Source organism: Centroberyx affinis, unplaced genomic scaffold (genome assembly GCF_046629955.1).
Source record: "Centroberyx affinis isolate AG114_WGS23_722 - 3 ecotype Tasmania unplaced genomic scaffold, CSIRO-AGI_Caff_v1 ptg002636l_1, whole genome shotgun sequence".
Taxonomy (NCBI): Eukaryota; Metazoa; Chordata; class Actinopteri; order Beryciformes; family Berycidae; genus Centroberyx; species Centroberyx affinis.
In genome coordinates, this window is record NW_027280829.1 from 220,242 (window position 1) to 237,500 (window position 17,259).

The 17,259-nt window shown below is 48.8% G+C and overlaps 1 protein-coding gene across 1 annotated transcript in view; it reads right to left on the bottom strand.

Moving 5' to 3' along the window:
• Nucleotides 1-621: 621 nt before the first annotated feature.
• The window catches only part of LOC139657191 (mitochondrial inner membrane protease subunit 2-like), a 17,704-nt gene continuing 1,066 nt past the window's right edge, over nt 622-17,259 (bottom strand). Inside the window, exons 3-4 of the mRNA XM_071534949.1 lie at nt 10,345-10,447; nt 622-1,156 (exon numbers count right to left, since the gene is read on the bottom strand). Coding sequence (XP_071391050.1) covers nt 1,031-1,156; nt 10,345-10,447 — 229 coding nt within the window. The 3' untranslated portion in view covers nt 622-1,030. The remainder of the gene's footprint in view (nt 1,157-10,344; nt 10,448-17,259) is intronic.

Here is a 17,259-nt window from a genome sequence, read left to right on the forward strand (position 1 = left end):
AAACCTGAAGACGTCACAGTCTGAGTCTGGCTGTCTGTTTCTCTTCAGGAGGGAGCTGCTCCTGTTCACTGACATGGACTGAAGACATGTGGGACTTACAGTGAGACTGGATGTGGTTCCTGTTTAAAGGAGCAGCGCTGGGCGAGTCCAGATGACTGAGTTCACACGGAGCAGCATGGTGACCCGGGCCGCTCCACTGTGGACCGGCTGAGGAAACGGAGAAGTTGGCTCCAGCCGTTCAAAGCTTCAGTTTTCTACAACTTTGATTTGAAAGACGACAGGAAGAAACGAATCAGAAACAAAGCTTGGAGAACAGCTGATCCACTGTTGGGTCGATGGGAAGATCTGAAGTTTTTTTTTTTCCTGTTTACTTTCAGTTAATGCTGCCTAGTTAGCACTTGCAAGCTAGCTATGTTTATGTTTGTTTTAAAAAAAATGTTTTCTGTCAATCAGTGCTACCTAATCAGCACTTGCCAACCTGACAGGCAAGACCAGAGCAGCAAAAAACATTTGCCTGTTCAAAATGTTGTATCTGCAGACCAGAGCATCTGGCCCCGCCCACAGAGCATCTGGCCCCGCCCACAGAGCTTCTGGCCCTGCCCACAGAGCATCTGACCCCGCCCACAGAACCTATGGTCCCGCCCACAGAACCTATGGTCCCGCCCACAACCAGTCAGAATAGAGCGGCACGTTGACCAAGCTGCTCTCAGTGTGAACTCAGTGTGGCAGTCTGGGACACAAAACAACCGACACAACCGACACACTGCAGTCCACAGAACACAACTGACCGGACTGAACCACAGACCCACACAGGAGTTTCTTCTCTCTGAACTCATGAATCAATTTAGAGGAAATAATGTCACCACAGAGTGTGTGTGTACAAGTGTGTATGTGTGTGTGTATTTGAACAACAGTGTACAAGTTTGTCTTGTCACTGCAAATGGGTCATTTTAAGGGAACATGACATTACAGGAGTGTGTGTGTGTGTGTGTGTGTGTGTGTGTGTGTGTGTGTGTGTGTGTGTGTGTCTTCATCCCTCCTCTTCCTCGGCGTGGAGCGGTCCTCGGTTCGGGGGGAGGGACGGTCTGATTCGCTGCCAGCGATTGGGCGGCCAGATGATGTGCGAGGCTCGACCGTGAAGCAGCCCCACTGACACCTGGGAAAAAAGGAGTGACATCATCAGTGTTGGTGTTAACAAGGCACAGTCATGTTATTACGAGTAGAGTAACGAATGAAAGTATTAACATTACAGTTACCAATCAAACAAAATAAGCTGCTGTTTCTGTTATCAGCCTCTAAAATATCAGACTGAATTTGAATTATTGAAAAACTGGTTATCCTGATCCGTTTGTTTTCCTCATAATTATTGTTCTTCCTCAAACTGAACTGATTTGATGAGAAATGGTAGAAAAGTTTCCCCTGGACTTTGATCTTCTCCAGTTAAAGGACGACAGGAACAAGAAACTGACCGATCTGACTTTAGAAGAAGAGAGGAGGAGGAACGGAGGAGAAATAGAATGAGAGAAGTAACAATCTTTTATTATTAATAAAGTAATATTACTTTTGAAACGAGCGAAGAGGATTTTGTAGTGAGTCATAAGAATAAAGACTAGATATAGTGAAAAGCATCTAATTGCAGAAACGCTCCTTTGGGAGGATTTCAAACCGTCAGACTCTGTCAGACTCTGTCAGACTCTGTCAGACTCTCAGACTCTCAGACTCTGTCAGACTCTGTCAGACTCTGTCAGACTCTCTCAGACTCTGTCAGACTCTCAGACTCTCAGACTCTCTCAGACTCTGTCAGACTCTCAGACTCTCAGACTCTGTCAGACTGTCAGACTTCCAGCATCGACACCGGAGCTGATTAAAACAGGCGAGCGGATGCCGGAGATCTGGCCGCTCGCCACCGTCTGACATCGTCCGCTCTGCGTCAATTAAGCTGGTTTGCATAAGGTCAGACCAGACACACACACACACACACACACACACACACACACACACACACACACACACACACACACACACACAGACACACACACACAGGCAAATGTCAAATGCTTTTAATGACTGCTGTTATCTTTGAAAAGCCGGAGTCTGCTTTAACAAACAAGCTGCTCATCTTCAGAGGAACCTTTAGAAAACCAGTCTGGAGGCTGTAGAGAGAGCTGGAGGTGTGGGGTTCAACTCCCAGGCTGCAGACAGGTAGAGGTGTTGGGTTTGACTCCAGGCTGCAGACAGGTGGAGGTGTTGGGTTCGACTCCAGGCTGCAGACAGGTGGAGGTGTTGGGTTCGACTCCAGGCTGGAGGTGTTGGGTTTGACTCCAGGCTGCAGACAGGTGGAGGTGTTGGGTTTGACTCCAGGCTGCAGACAGGTGGAGGTGTTGGGTTCGACTCCAGGCTGGAGGTGTTGGGTTTGACTCCAGGCTGCAGACAGGTGGAGGTGTTGGGTTCGACTCCCAGGCTGGAGGTGTTGGGTTCGACTCCCAGGCTGGAGGTGTTGGGTTCGACTCCCAGGCTGCAGACAGGTGGAGGTGTTGGGTTTGACTCCAGGCTACAGACAGGTGGAGGTGTTGGGTTTGATACCAGGCTGGAGGTGTTGGGTTTGACTCCAGGCTACAGACAGGTGGAGGTGTTGGGTTCGACTCCCAGGCTGGAGGTGTTGGGTTCGACTCCAGGCTGCAGACAGGTGGAGGTGTTGGGTTCGACTCCCAGGCTGCAGACAGGTGGAGGTGTTGGGTTCGACTCCAGGCAGCAGACAGGTGGAGGTGTTGGGTTTGATACCAGGCTGGAGGTGTTGGGTTTGACTCCAGGCTGCAGACAGGTGGAGGTGTTGGGTTCAACTCCCAGGCTGGAGGTGTTGGGTTCGACTCCAGGCTGCAGACAGGTGGAGGTGTTGGGTTCGACTCCCAGGCTGGAGGTGTTGGGTTCGACTCCCAGGCTGGAGGTGTTGGGTTTGACTCCAGGCTGCAGACAGGTGGAGGTGTTGGGTTCGACTCCCAGGCTGGAGGTGTTGGGTTCGACTCCCAGGCTGGAGGTGTTGGGTTTGACTCCAGGCTGCAGACAGGTGGAGGTGTTGGGTTCGACTCCCAGGCTGGAGGTGTTGGGTTCGACTCCCAGGCTGGAGGTGTTGGGTTCGACTCCCAGGCTGCAGACAGGTGGAGGTGTTGGGTTTGATACCAGGCTGGAGGTGTTGGGTTCGACTCCCAGGCTGCAGACAGGTGGAGGTGTTGGGTTTGATACCAGGCTGGAGGTGTTGGGTTCGACTCCCAGGCTGGAGGTGTTGGGTTCGACTCCAGGCTGCAGACAGGTGGAGGTGTTGGGTTTGATACCAGGCTGGAGGTGTTGGGTTTGACTCCAGGCTACAGACAGGTGGAGGTGTTGGGTTTGATACCAGGCTGGAGGTGTTGGGTTTGACTCCAGGCTACAGACAGGTGGAGGTGTTGGGTTCGACTCCCAGGCTGGAGGTGTTGGGTTCGACTCCAGGCTGCAGACAGGTGGAGGTGTTGGGTTCAACTCCCAGGCTGGAGGTGTTGGGTTCAACTCCAGGCTGCAGACAGGTGGAGGTGTTGGGTTCAACTCCAGGCTGCAGACAGGTGGACGTGTTGGGTTCGACTCCCAGGCTGGAGGTGTTGGGTTCGACTCCCAGGCTGGAGGTGTTGGGTTCGACTCCAGGCTGCAGACAGGTGGAGGTGTTGGGTTTGACACCAGGCTGGAGGTGTTGGGTTTGACTCCAGGCTACAGACAGGTGGAGGTGTTGGGTTTGATACCAGGCTGGAGGTGTTGGGTTTGACTCCAGGCTACAGACAGGTGGAGGTGTTGGGTTCGACTCCCAGGCTGGAGGTGTTGGGTTCGACTCCAGGCTGCAGACAGGTGGAGGTGTTGGGTTCAACTCCCAGGCTGGAGGTGTTGGGTTCGACTCCAGGCTGCAGACAGGTGGAGGTGTTGGGTTAGACTCCCAGGCTGCAGACAGGTGGAGGTGTTGGGTTCGACTCCCAGGCTGGAGGTGTTGGGTTCGACTCCAGGCTGCAGACAGGTGGAGGTGTTGGGTTCGACTCCCAGGCTGGAGGTGTTGGGTTCAACTCCAGGCTGCAGACAGGTGGAGGTGTTGGGTTTGATACCAGGCTACAGACAGGTGGAGGTGTTGGGTTCGACTCCCAGGCTGGAGGTGTTGGGTTCGACTCCAGGCTGCAGACAGGTGGAGGTGTTGGGTTCGATTCCCAGGCTGCAGACAGGTGGAGGTGTTGGGTTCGACTCCAGGCTACAGACAGGTGGAGGTGTTGGGTTTAACTCCCAGGCTGGAGGTGTTGGGTTCGACTCCAGGCTGCAGACAGGTGCAGGTGTTGGGTTCGACTCCAGGCTGCAGACAGGTGGAGGTGTTGGGTTCGACTCCAGGCTGCAGACAGGTGGAGGTGTTGGGTTCGACTCCAGGCTGCAGACAGGTGGAGGTTTTGGGTTCGACTCCAGGCTGCAGACAGGTGGAGGTGTTGGGTTCGACTCCAGGCAGCAGACAGGTGGAGGTGTTGGGTTCGACTCCAGGCTGCAGACAGGTGGAGGTGTTGGGTTCGACTCCAGGCAGCAGACAGGTGGAGGTGTTGGGTTCGACTCCAGGCTGCAGACAGGTGGAGGTGTTGGGTTCGACTCCAGGCAGCAGACAGGTGGAGGTGTTGGGTTCGACTCCAGGCTGCAGACAGGTGGAGGTGTTGGGTTCGACTCCAGGCAGCAGACAGGTGGAGGTGTTGGGTTCGACTCCAGGCTGTAGACAGGTGGAGGTGTTGGGTTCGACTCCCAGGCTTCAGACAGGTGGAGGTGTTGGGTTCGGAGCCGGAGCGCTGGCTGCAGAAGAACTCCTCCACCTCCACAGCAGCAGCCGGTAAGAGCAGCAGGTCAAGATCCAGTTTAATAAAATGAAAGAAGAAAAGAGCAGAATAATATTCATCCAGCTGAAGTGGAGCAGCGGGGCGGAGGGTTGTTATCCACTGAGGAGGGCAGCGGGAAATCAAATAAAAAAAATCAAAACAAATTTTATTTATTTAGCACTTTTCATACTACAGTGTAACCCACAGAGCTTTAGAGACCTGGTTAAAAACTGCTCAGGCCATGAAAACACAGACAACAGGAACAAGACAATCAACACAAGAGAAGAGAGTTAATGTTTATATTTTAAAAAGACATTGCTGACGAAACTCATTCAAAAATAGAGACAAACAGTCATAATGGTGTGATATTCCCTCTTATGGAGCTTGTGATGGAAGATTGATATATGATATGAATTCAAGTGGACTTCAATGTTATTTTGAGTCATCCTCAAATGGATTTGGAAGTCGATGGAATTAAATAAATAAAAAACGCAAATTATTTTAACATTTTTTTCCTTTGCCTTGAACAGTAATCGGACATTCCTCTCTCGTCTGAACCTGCTGAAGCAGAGCAACAGTCCGACCTTTCTGAACCGGAAGTGTGGAGAAACCTTCTGTCCAAGGTTCCTTGGTTTGTTCACTCCTGGGTTCCTTGGTCCGTTGGTTTCTTGGTTCTGTAGTTCTTTCCTTGGTTAGAGTTAGGGTTGGTTCATTTGTTCCTTGGTTGTTTAGTTCCTTAGTCTTAGGTCCTTGGTTCCTTCATTTGTTCCATGGTTCCCTGGTTTGTTCCTTGATTCTTTGGTCCATTCGTTTCTTGGTTCTTTGATGCATTTGTTCCTTGGTTCCTTAGCTCCTTCTTTGGTTCCTTGGTCCCTTGGATTTTTCATTGCTTGGTTCCTTAGTTCCTTGGTTAGATCCTTGGTTCCTTGGTTTGTTCCTTCCTTGGTTCCTTTGTTCCTTTGCTTGTTTGTTTCCTCCTTCCTTCTGTTCTTCCTTCATTCTTTCCTGTATTTTCTTCCAAAACAGACTAAAGGCTGTAAAGTGAGTTTTAAAGCCAGAAATCCCAGCAGCTGTAGAAATGTTTGAGTCGTTGGTATTGATCAGCAACTCTCTGAACCCCACTGATAGATTATGGTCATTTGGTGCTTTGGCGCAGTAAAAATCTTATTTATTGCCCCTTTAAACACTTTCATAAGCCATATCTCCCACATTGTAAGATCGATTGACATGAAGTTTGGTATCCAGCTCTCCTCTCCTGTAGAACCATCGCTCTACTGTACGGTGTTCTGCATTTTCCTCCAGTCCAAATCTTTCACCACATTGAATTTCTTGAAAAAGTTTTCACTTATCAACATGAAACTTGGTACACAGCCTCAAGAGACTGATGCACACCCACACTGCATGTACTGTATACACACTGTATTAAGGGACGGGAGTTATTGCTGCTTGTTTGTGATTATTTCTGTTTGGCCCAAAGGCTGAATGCATCATTCGTGGGAGCTGACATGTTTGTTATTGCCTTGTTTCTTAAGTCTTTTTCCACCAAAAGACACGGTGGTGGGCGGTGACGAGCACTGCCAGAGCAATTTTAAAAGAATATTTTATTGAAAAGAGATCTGTGAGGAGGATTGGATGTATCCTGAGTGCAGCAGGATACATCCAAGTGAGGTTGAAGTGTTTGCTGTATGACTGTTTGCTGGTGAGCAAGGCAGCATTAAACTGTCAGGTTCCAGTATGTATTATTTATTTAGTTATGGTTTATTGATAGGGACAGATACAGTATACATAGACAAACTGAGAACAGCTATCCGATGCAAGTATCATCGTGTTTATAGCGGATGCTAATTTGCACCCGTCCCTAGAAGGGCTTTTGTGAGAATCAGAGATTAAAACAGTGAGGTAAAAAGAAGGTAAACCGAGTACAGCAAGATACAATAGAGCACAAGGTAAAAAAAAAAGAAAAAAGGAAAGAAAGAAGGAAGGAGGAAGAAAAAGGTAAACTGAGTACAACAAGATACCATAAAACACATTTAGTAGTAAGATAACTGCAGAAAACTAGACATGAGTCCAAGTTTGTTGCTGAGTGAACCAGGAGGATTTGGTAACTCTCTAAAGCGGTTTGAAGTCTGCAGCAGATTTCAGGTGATCAGGCAGCGAGTTCCAGGACTTTGCTCCTTTCACAGAAAAAGCTGTCTGAGCAAAAGAGGTTTTGCAGAGTGAAACTTTACAGTTCCACCTTGAAGCTGCTCTGGTGGATCTGCTGCAGCTCTGCAGTCTCTTCATGTATTTACAGACAGGCTGAGGAGGAAGTCCATTTAAACACAAGCTTTACATAATGAACATCAATAACGTTTGCAAAACTTAAAATCTTGTATTTACTTAGAATGCGGCAATGATGGAACCTTATTTGCTTTTTTCTAAGATTTTCAAGGCCTGATTGTACAGACAGTCTGTGGATTTAATTACTGACTGGCTGGCCTGGGATCAGGTACTATGTAGTCTGACATGACGTTTTGTCCCAAACAGAGAGAGAGAGAAAAGAAAGAGAGCGGCTCGTATCGCCCGGAGAGACGCTGGCTCAGCTTCAGCCATTCAGCAACAATAAAGACATAAATGTGATCCAGAGAAGAGATGATGGAGATTTCTGTTAGGAGGGATGGAAGCTGACAGCCGACCACATGATGTCTACTGGGAGAACGACAGAGAGAGAGAGAGACAGAGAGAGAGAGGGAGAGAGAGATAGAGAGAGAGAGAGAGAGAGAGAGAGAGGGAGAGACAGAGAGGGAGACAGAGAGACACACAGAGAGAGAGAGACAGACAGAGAGAGAGAGAGAGAGAGAGAGACAGGGAGAGGGGGGACAGACAGAGAGAGAGAGAGACAAAGAGAGACAGAGAGAGAGGGAGACAGAGAGACACAGAGAGAGAGAGAGAGAGAGAGAGAGAGAGAGAGAGACAGACAGAGAGAGAGAGACAGAGAGAGAGAGAGAGAGAGAGAGAGAGAGAGAGAGAGACCGAGGGAGAGAGAGAGACAGAGAGAGAGAGGGAGAGAGAGAGACAGAGAGAGAGATACAGGGAGAGAGAGAGAGTGAGACCGAGGGAGAGAGAGAGATACAGGGAGAGAGAGAGTGAGAGAGACAGAGAGAGAGATACAGGGAGAGAGAGAGAGACAGAGAGAGAGAGACAGACAGACAGGTTTGTCAGGTTTAATGACAGAGTAAAGTTCAGCTGTGGAGACGATCTTGCTGAGCGTCCAATCATCATCAGTTTCCTGGTCGCACAGTTCTGGAGGAGATGAAGGACTGAAGCTGATTGGCTCATCATGTGTTTCACAGTCTGAACACGGTTAGGGGTTCAATTCCCTGTGCAGCTCTACAGGAGAGCAAGGCACTGCTGGGGTTGGAGGTCAAGTCCCACGACACCACGACTCCAATTTAGGTGATTTCCATGTTTCAGCCTCAGCTGACTGCAGGTCAGTACGGGTCAAAAGGTTCTTTCATCAGACTGCAGAGGTGGAGACTCGAGTCACATGACAATTTCAATAGCTTGAGACTTGACTTGCTGCATGAAGAGAAGACTTGAGAGCTATGTTAAGTAATGTTAAGTGTTGAACAGGAAAATCATGGATTTTTGCTGCTCTGGTTTTGCCTTTCATCAGGTTACATCGCAAAGGTGGGAACTAGAGTCACATGATTTGGACTTGAGTCAGACTGGAGTCACAGTTGTAATTTCTTGAGACTTGACTTGACTTGGGTTCTGGTGACTTGGGACTTGACTCTGACTTGTACTCTGATGACTTGAAAAGGTTTCTAAAGTCTTGACTTGAGATCTTGTGTTTGTGTAAATGACTTAGATTGAAAGTGATGAGATTTGTTCCAGCAGACGACTGAATTGTAAACTAAATTCTGTTTGAGACTTCACATTAATGACTTGGACTTGACTTGAGACTTGACTTGGGACTCGAGCAGAGTTGACTCGGTCACATCTCTGTTAAACTGTTTCTAAACCGTCTGAATAAACTCTTCAACACATGGCGGTCAAGCTGAACACAAGGCTGCTCTCTTTGTTACGAAAAGAAGTTGACATGTTGGAGATGCATTTTCTACTAATCGAGTGAAACAGGAGGCAGAACTCATGACTAGAAACAGAAAGTAGTTTGATGGTGGAAAGTTTGGGTGTGGAGGTTCAAGTCCCAACTCATGACAAGTTTTCATTTATTGAACCATGAAGCTGACCTGAAGCTCACCAGAAGCTCACCTGAAGCTCACCTGAAGCTGACCTGAAGCTGACCTGAAGCTGACCTGAAGCTGACCTGAAGCTGACCTGAAGCTCACCTGAAGCTGACCTGAAGCTGACCTGAAGCTGACCTGAAGCTCACCTGAAGCTGACCTGAAGCTCACCTGAAGCTGACCTGAAGCTGACCTGAAGCTGACCTGAAGCTGACCTGAAGCTCACCTGAAGCTGACCTGAAGCTCACCTGAAGCTGACCTGAAGCTGACCTGAAGCTGACCTGAAGCTGACCTGAAGCTGACCTGAAGCTCACCTGAAGTTCACCTGAAGCTGACCTGAAGCTGACCTGAAGCTCACCTGAAGCTCACCTGAAGCTGACCTGAAGCTGACCTGAAGCTGACCTGAAGCTCACCTGAAGCTCACTTGAAGCTCACCTGAAGCTCACCTGAAGCAAACTGTTTCAGCTGCTGAACTCTGCTGTACAAATGATCAGAAGTAGTAGAAATACACAAATTCCCTTGGTACGGGACGCTCGGTACGGGACGCTCGGTACGGGACGCTCGGTACGGGACGCTGATGTCTTTCTGCCTCGGAAGAAACCGAACGCAGTGTTTATGAAATCTTTATATTTTAAGTAGAAACAAAAACCACAGAGTCTGTCAGGACCGAAACACGTCACATTCACCGTTTATATTCTGTTCATGGACGAAAACAACAAAACAACACACACTCATCCTGTAAAGAGCCATGTCACACACACACACACACACACACACACACACACACACACACACACACACACGCAAACACACAGAGTCTGAAACTTCAGCTGCCTCCAGAATAAATCCTGGCACCGGACAGGGGGGTTATGGGTAAAACCTGGCTCAACATAAGATTGGATTTTGAGTTTTTGAGAGAAATCATTATTTCTGGTCTGTAGCAGGTCGGTCACCATGGTAACAGCATCATGCCTGGGGCTGCACTTTCCTGATTAATAATAATTTTGAATATGGTATCCAGCTATGTTTATTGAACTGTCATTAATTCACAGTTTGGTATGTGCACATGCTCGTGTAATTATGTCGTTATTAATTTACAGTTTGGTCTGTAGCGCTCTGTCTGTCTGAGAGTGTTTCATCTTCTAAAATAGATGATCTTTGAGCGGCCGCCCAGTGAGAGGCTCTGTGTGTTTTGTTTGTAATGAATTATCTATTTTGTCAGTGCAGACTGTTGCATTGTGGGTAGCGGCGGGGGAACGCACCGGGCCGAAGCTGTTGCTGTCCAGACTGTGACCGTGATGATCGCCCTCGATCCAGAAGTGACCGTCTGGAACCCGAACAAACCGGTTCTTATAACCCAGAGTCCTGCAGAGAGAAGACACACACTTCACTTTGCTGTTGGATCCAGGAGCCTCAGTGAGGAAAGAACATCATGTTTAATCAAACTTGTCGTTTTGATCTATGAAAGTTAACTAACATTATACCATGGTCTGGGTGAATACTCTCAGTGCGCGTAGCATCCTACGTAGCATCAGCCTGTATCTGAAATGAGTAACCATAGCAACAGGGACGCAGTCACAGCCTCTGTTTATAATTTGTATGTTCGTGGAAAATATTGATTTGGGGACAATGACATGGCTGATAGCTAGCTAGTCTTGTTGTCAAACATACTGTCAAATTATATTTCCTGTTTGTTATTGACTCTGAATGTTGCTGCATAACGAGACGAGAAGAGAAGCTCAGATCATCGCTTTCATTTCATTTCATTATCGTTCATCATCAGCTGCTACATCACCTTTTAGGTGTGTGTGTGTGTGTGTGTGTGTGTGTGTGTGTGGGGGGTGTTAGGTTAGATGGGGGGGGGGGGGGGGGGGGGTCTCCTTCAGTCAAGCCGTCATGTTTATGAGCAGAAGGTCGGACGCCTCCATCTTCCCTCCAGACGTTATGAGCCGCTCAGAAAGATTTATCACCAACAGAGTTACAACCTTACTGTCTGCCTGCCTGTCTGCCTGTCTGTCTGTCTGTCTGCCTGCCTGTCTGTCTGCCTGTCTGCCTGTCTGTCTGTCTCTGCCTGTCTGTCTGCCTGCCTGCCTGCCTGTCTGCCTGTCTCTGCCTGTCTGTCTGCCTGTCTGTCTGCCTGTCTGTCTGCCTGCCTGCCTGCCTGCCTGTCTGTCTGTCTCTCTGTCTGCCTGTCTCTCTGTCTGTCTGTCTGCCTGTCTGTCTGCCTGTCTGTCTCTCTCTCTGTCTGTCTGTCTGCCTGCCTGTCTGTCTCTCTCTCTGTCTGTCTGTCTGTCTGTCTGTCTGTCTCTGCCTGTCTGTCTCTCTCTCTGTCTGTCTGTCTGTCTGTCTGTCTGCCTGTCTGTCTCTCTCTCTGTCTGTCTGTCTGTCTGCCTGCCTGCCTGTCTGTCTCTCTCTCTGTCTGTCTCTCTGCCTGTCTGTCTGCCTGTCTGTCTCTCTCTCTGTCTCTCTGCCTCACATACAGAAATATTGATTTGGACGCAGCAGCTGAATTTATTGACTCACAAAAAACAAGTTGGAGCGTTTTGCAGGAATCAAAAGGTTGGAGAGAAAATGACACCGACTCTCTGCTGGACTGTAAAATCTTTACTGGATAAACTTTATTTAACCTTTTCTGTCAGCAGGTCAGTCCTGCTGAGACAGAACAGGAACGGTTAAAGGGAAAACCTCCTGCTCACTCAGGAGTTTCCCTCCTGAGTGATGAAGGTTAGAGGAAGCAGTAACTGGTCCTCTTCACATCGTCATGGCAACAGCTTCCATGCTGACAAACCGCTGCATCACAACTTCCTGTGGCAACTTTCTTTTGGTGACTTATTGACAAACCAGTCCAACAAAGACAACAAAGACAACAAAGACAACAACGACAACAAAACAACAGAATTGCAATGGTTACTAGCACTAGATACATAATGTAATAACGTTATGCAAATGAGGTGATGACTGCCAAGAGATGACATCAGAGGAGAAACTGAAACTTCAGGTGAAGACCTTGCAGTCTTCCTCTAGTTCAGATCAGGAGTTAGAACATGTTGCAGGATGTGGAGCGACTGAAGACCAGAGCCGACAACAGGAAGTTGTGATGCACCTGTTTCTCAGTGTGGAGGCTGTTACCATGACGACGTGGAAAGGGCCTGTTGGCATCGCATCAGTTTGTGGCCTCAGTCAGGAAGCTGAACTCCTGGATCAGTAACAGGTTTCTGTAGACGGGATGTTCATTTACAGACACAACCAGAGCCAGAGGACCCAGAGGAACCAGAGGAGCCAGAAGAACCAGAGGAACCAGAGGAACCAGAGGAGCCAGAGGAGCCAGAGGAACCAGAGGAACCAGAGGAGCCAGAGGAGCCAGAGGAACCAGAGGAGCCAGAGGAGCCAGAGGAGCAAGAGGAGCCAGAAGAACCAGAGGAACCAGAGGAGAAGAGGAACCAGAGGAACCAGAGGAGCCAGAGGAACCAGAGGAGAAGAGGAACCAGAGGAACCAGAGGAACCAGAGGAGCCAGAGGAGCCAGAGGAGAGGAACCAGAGGAGCAAGAGGAGAGGAACCAGAAGAACCAGAGGAACCAGAGGAGCCAGAGGAGCAGGGGGACCAGAGGAGAAGAGGAACCAGAGGAACCAGAAGAACCAGAGGAGCCAGAGGAGAAGAGGAACCAGAGGAGAAGAGGAACCAGAGGAACCAGAGGAGAAGAGGAACCAGAGGAGTCAGAGAAACCAGAGGAACCAGAGGAGCCAGAGGAGCAAGAGGAGAGGAACCAGAAGAACCAGAGGAACCAGAGGAGCCAGAGGAACCAGACGAACCAGAGGAGCCAGAGGAACCAGAGGAGCCAGAGAAACCAGAGGAACCAGAGGAGCCAGAGGAACCAGAGGAGCCAGAGGAACCAGAGGAGAAGGGGAACCAGAGGAACCAGACGAACCAGAGGAGCCAGAGGAACCAGAGGAGAAGAGGAACCAGAGGAACCAGAGGAGCCAGAGGAACCAGAGGAGAAGAGGAACCAGAGGAGCCAGAGGAGCCAGAGGAACCAGAGGAACCAGAGGAACCAGACGAACCAGAGGAGCCAGAGGAACCAGAGGAAAAGAGGAACCAGAGGAACCAGAGGAGAAGAGGAACCAGAGGAACCAGAGGAGAAGAGGAACCAGAGGAACCAGAGGAACCAGAGGAACCAGAGGAGAAGAGGAACCAGAGGAACCAGAGGAGAAGAGGAACCAGAGGAACCAGAGGAACCAGAGGAACCAGAGGAGAAGAGGAACCAGAGGAACCAGAGGAGAAGAGGAACCAGAGGAGCCAGAGAAACCAGAGGAACCAGAGGAGAAGAGGAACCAGAGGAGCCAGAGAAACCAGAGGAACCAGAGGAACCAGAGGAGCCAGAGGAACCAGAGGAGCCAGAGGAACCAGAGGAGAAGGGGAACCAGAGGAACCAGACGAACCAGAGGAGCCAGAGGAACCAGAGGAGAAGAGGAACCAGAGGAACCAGAGGAGCCAGAGGAACCAGAGGAGAAGAGGAACCAGAGGAGCCAGAGGAACCAGAGGAACCAGAGGAACCAGAGGAACCAGAGGAGCCAGAGGAACCAGAGGAACCAGAGGAGCCAGAGGAACCAGAGGAACCAGAGGCTTGTTGTTGTTGATGTTCCTCATTTTCACGTCTTCCTCTGAACTTCCACCAGCAGCTTCCTCTTCCACCACTCCTGACTACTGAAACTATACATTTCTCTCTCCCATAATGCATCACACGCTGTCGGCCATGTTTGATAAATCAAACGTAAACATCCGTCCCGTCTCTGTTTCAGAGCTGAGAAGCTGTGAAGGTTCATCACTCAGTCTGATGTGGAGACAGAAGCCAGTCTGGAGTTTCTTCTGTTTTTATCGTCAGAGCAGCTGAACTGAAACAGGAGACTTGTTTCTATTGGACGGAGAGCGGAGGCGTGTCATGTCCTGAGCCAATCAAACGGCTCCTTTAGAACCACATGGTCTCTGATCTGAAGTTCTCCACACCTCCGTCAGTTTGAGACGGAGGTGTGGAGGAGTGAGAAGAGTCTTCATCCGGCTCAGTGTAAGAGGTTCAGAGGCTGTGTTAAACATTCATACTGCTCCTTACACACACACACACACACACACACACACCACACACACACAACACACACACACACACACACACACACACACACACACCACACACACACACACACACACACACACACACGTGGCTGATGAAAGTTGCAGCAGTTTGAAAGCAGTTTAATGAGGCAGAGGCTGACAGCAACTGACAGCTACAGACTGGAACAGGTACACTGACCTGAGAGTGTGGTGTGTGTGTGTGTGTGTGTGTGTGTGTGTGTGTGTGTGTGTGTGTGTGTGAGTGTGTGTGAGTTTGCTTGTTCTTTTATACATTTTCTTTCATATTTTTTAATGTGTTTGCCTTCTATTGATGTAAAGCACTTTGAGCTGCATGCTGTGTATGAAAGGTGTTATACAAATAAAGGTTATTATTATTATTATTAATTATTAATAATAATAAAATGTAGTGATATAAGTGTGTTTGGAGGTTTTGGTGGTTGGTGATTTTAGATGCCGGAGGTTTTCAGTAGCTGAAGGACAGACTGGAACACCTTGGCCTCTCTAATAACTAAATAATAATTCTCTGTTATAACTGAACCCAGTCTGATGATCAGATCCTGAGCTTCAGTCTCTCCTCTCTGCTGCTGCAGTTTGTTTCCTCATGAGGACGCAGTGTGACCTGCTGCTGCGGGACGTCCAGGGAACAGCATGACTCACACACTGCACCTGTTAGCCACACACACACACACACACACACACACACACACACACACACACACACACACACACACACAGGAAAAACCACTATCTGCTAGTTACATTTAAGACGTTCTTAATGCCAGTTCAAACACAATTTGAGACCAATTTCAACCCAAAATGTATCTTGAAGAGTAAAAATGCGGCAGCAGAGTCACATGGATCTGAGCAGCAGGCTGAGAAAAAGCTTTTTATGACGTCTCTAACTGCATTTAACACTCGAACACAACATTTATTGGTGTTTCAAATAAAACTTGAATTTATAGAACTCTATTAAAGCCAAAGACTTCTTAAGGAACTGCAGGCACCAAACACTCAGGACAGCATGAAGACCGGCCGGGCGATGAAGAGGAGGAAGACCGACTCTGAACCGACCGGATGCTTTCCGGCGGTCCGCAGCAGAGTGTGAGATGAGCAGCTGCTGCTTCCCATGAACCAGAGGAACCAGAGGAACCAGAGGAACCAGAGGAACCAGAGGAGCCAGAGGAACCAGAGGAGCCAGAGGAGCCAGAGGAACCAGAGGAGCCAGAGGAACCAGAGGAACCAGAGGAACCAGAGGAGCCAGAGGAACCAGAGGAACCAGAGGAGCCAGAGGAACCAGAGGAACCAGAGGAGCCAGAGGAACCAGAGGAACCAGAGGAGCCAGAGGAACCAGAGGAACCAGAGGAGCCAGAGGAACCAGAGGAGCCAGAGGAGCCAGAGGAACCAGAGGAACCAGAGGAGCCAGAGGAACCAGAGGAACCAGAGGAGCCAGAGGAACCAGAGGAACCAGAGGAGCCAGAGGAACCAGAGGAGCCAGAGGAACCAGAGGAGCCAGAGGAGCCAGAGGAGCCAACACTTGACAGCCTCTGTGGGCTGTCGGCAGGCTTCAGATCAGAGTTACACATGTTGCATGTTGCAGCGGAGCGGTGAGGAGAAAAGATCTGAGCAGATGAAGAGTGAAGAGCATCCAGCCGCTCAGTGAAGGTTTCAGGTTCGCTCCCAGCTGCTCAGCCAACACAGACACTGAAGACATTCATCTGCTGCCACTGAATATGGATTTAAAATGATTTTACTACAAGCTAAAGTCATTTACAAGCTTCCAACAAAAAAACAGTTCAACAGAACTGTAACCATAGAAACGTAAACAAATCCAGTCAGACTGCCTTCAGCCTCGTACACAACTCATCTGTCAGTCTGATGTGTCTGAACTCTGAACACAGTCTCTCCGCCCGGCGGCTCGTACGGCAGAGAGTGTCCTGAGGGAGGAAGATGGAGGAAGATGGAGGAAGATGGAGGAAGATGGAGGAAGATGGAGGAAGATGGAGCAGCGCCTCGTACACAGTTCAAAGTCTTGTTTGGGTTAGTTTTGGGCTATATTTATTAAAAAAGATCAATTTATTGAAAACATACATTGTTTAGTAGTTGCTATGCCAACCATCAGTTCTGGTTGAAAACAACAGATCTGTCCGCTGCCAACGCAAAGTTTGACATTTTTCAAAGTCTCCGTCTCTCTGAACAGATCTTCTGTCCACAGGGAGGCGCTGTGCTCCTGTCTCTGAGCTGCTCCTCTGACCTCACGGGTTTCTGGTGGAGCCACAGAACCTGCGTAAGAGGCGTAAGCCGCGATCTAAAGTTTGTTTTAATCTGAATAAATAAAGTTAATCTTCCATGTGTGGAACCTCGTTAGCTGAGTGTTTGTCTGCAGTAACGACTTTCTGCCACCAGGTGGAGACTCTTCATCTCAGCAAAAATCAACTAAATGCAGCGAACTTCTTGAAGGAGTGATGTAAATGACAGTCCGCTGTTTCACATCTTTCACATGGACCTCAGGATGCCTTCGTTGGCCAATCAGAATTGAGTAATCAAGCCGTGTAATAAATTGTATTAGTTCAGGGGAACTGATGCGTCTATATAACCTACGCCGCAGCTTACTGCTCCGCTTCAAAACTGTAGCTGAGCGCAGAGCGACACCAGAGCAGAAGAGCTGTGATTGGCCGCTCGGTGGCTCCTCCTCCTGTATGGGACAGATCATCTCCCGATTGTAAACTGAAATATCCACAACATGAGTTTCACTACGACTTCTTCTGTGGTGTCTGCTGTGTGAACAAAGCTCCACACTGCCATCTAGTGTTTGCTGCTGTAGGCTACATCAGAATCAGCAGCAGAACCTAGTGGCCATGTGGTGTAAATGCTCTCGGGAAGCACAGTCACAACTTATCTTATTTTAAATAGATGTTACTGGACTCCCAGTAAATTGTCAGAACTTTAGTTGAGAAATAGTGACACCTGTTGGAGATGTGATAAAGAAACGGGTACATTAATACCTATGTTGTATGAATGTGAGAAAATAAGATATATGTGGAATAAAATTGTA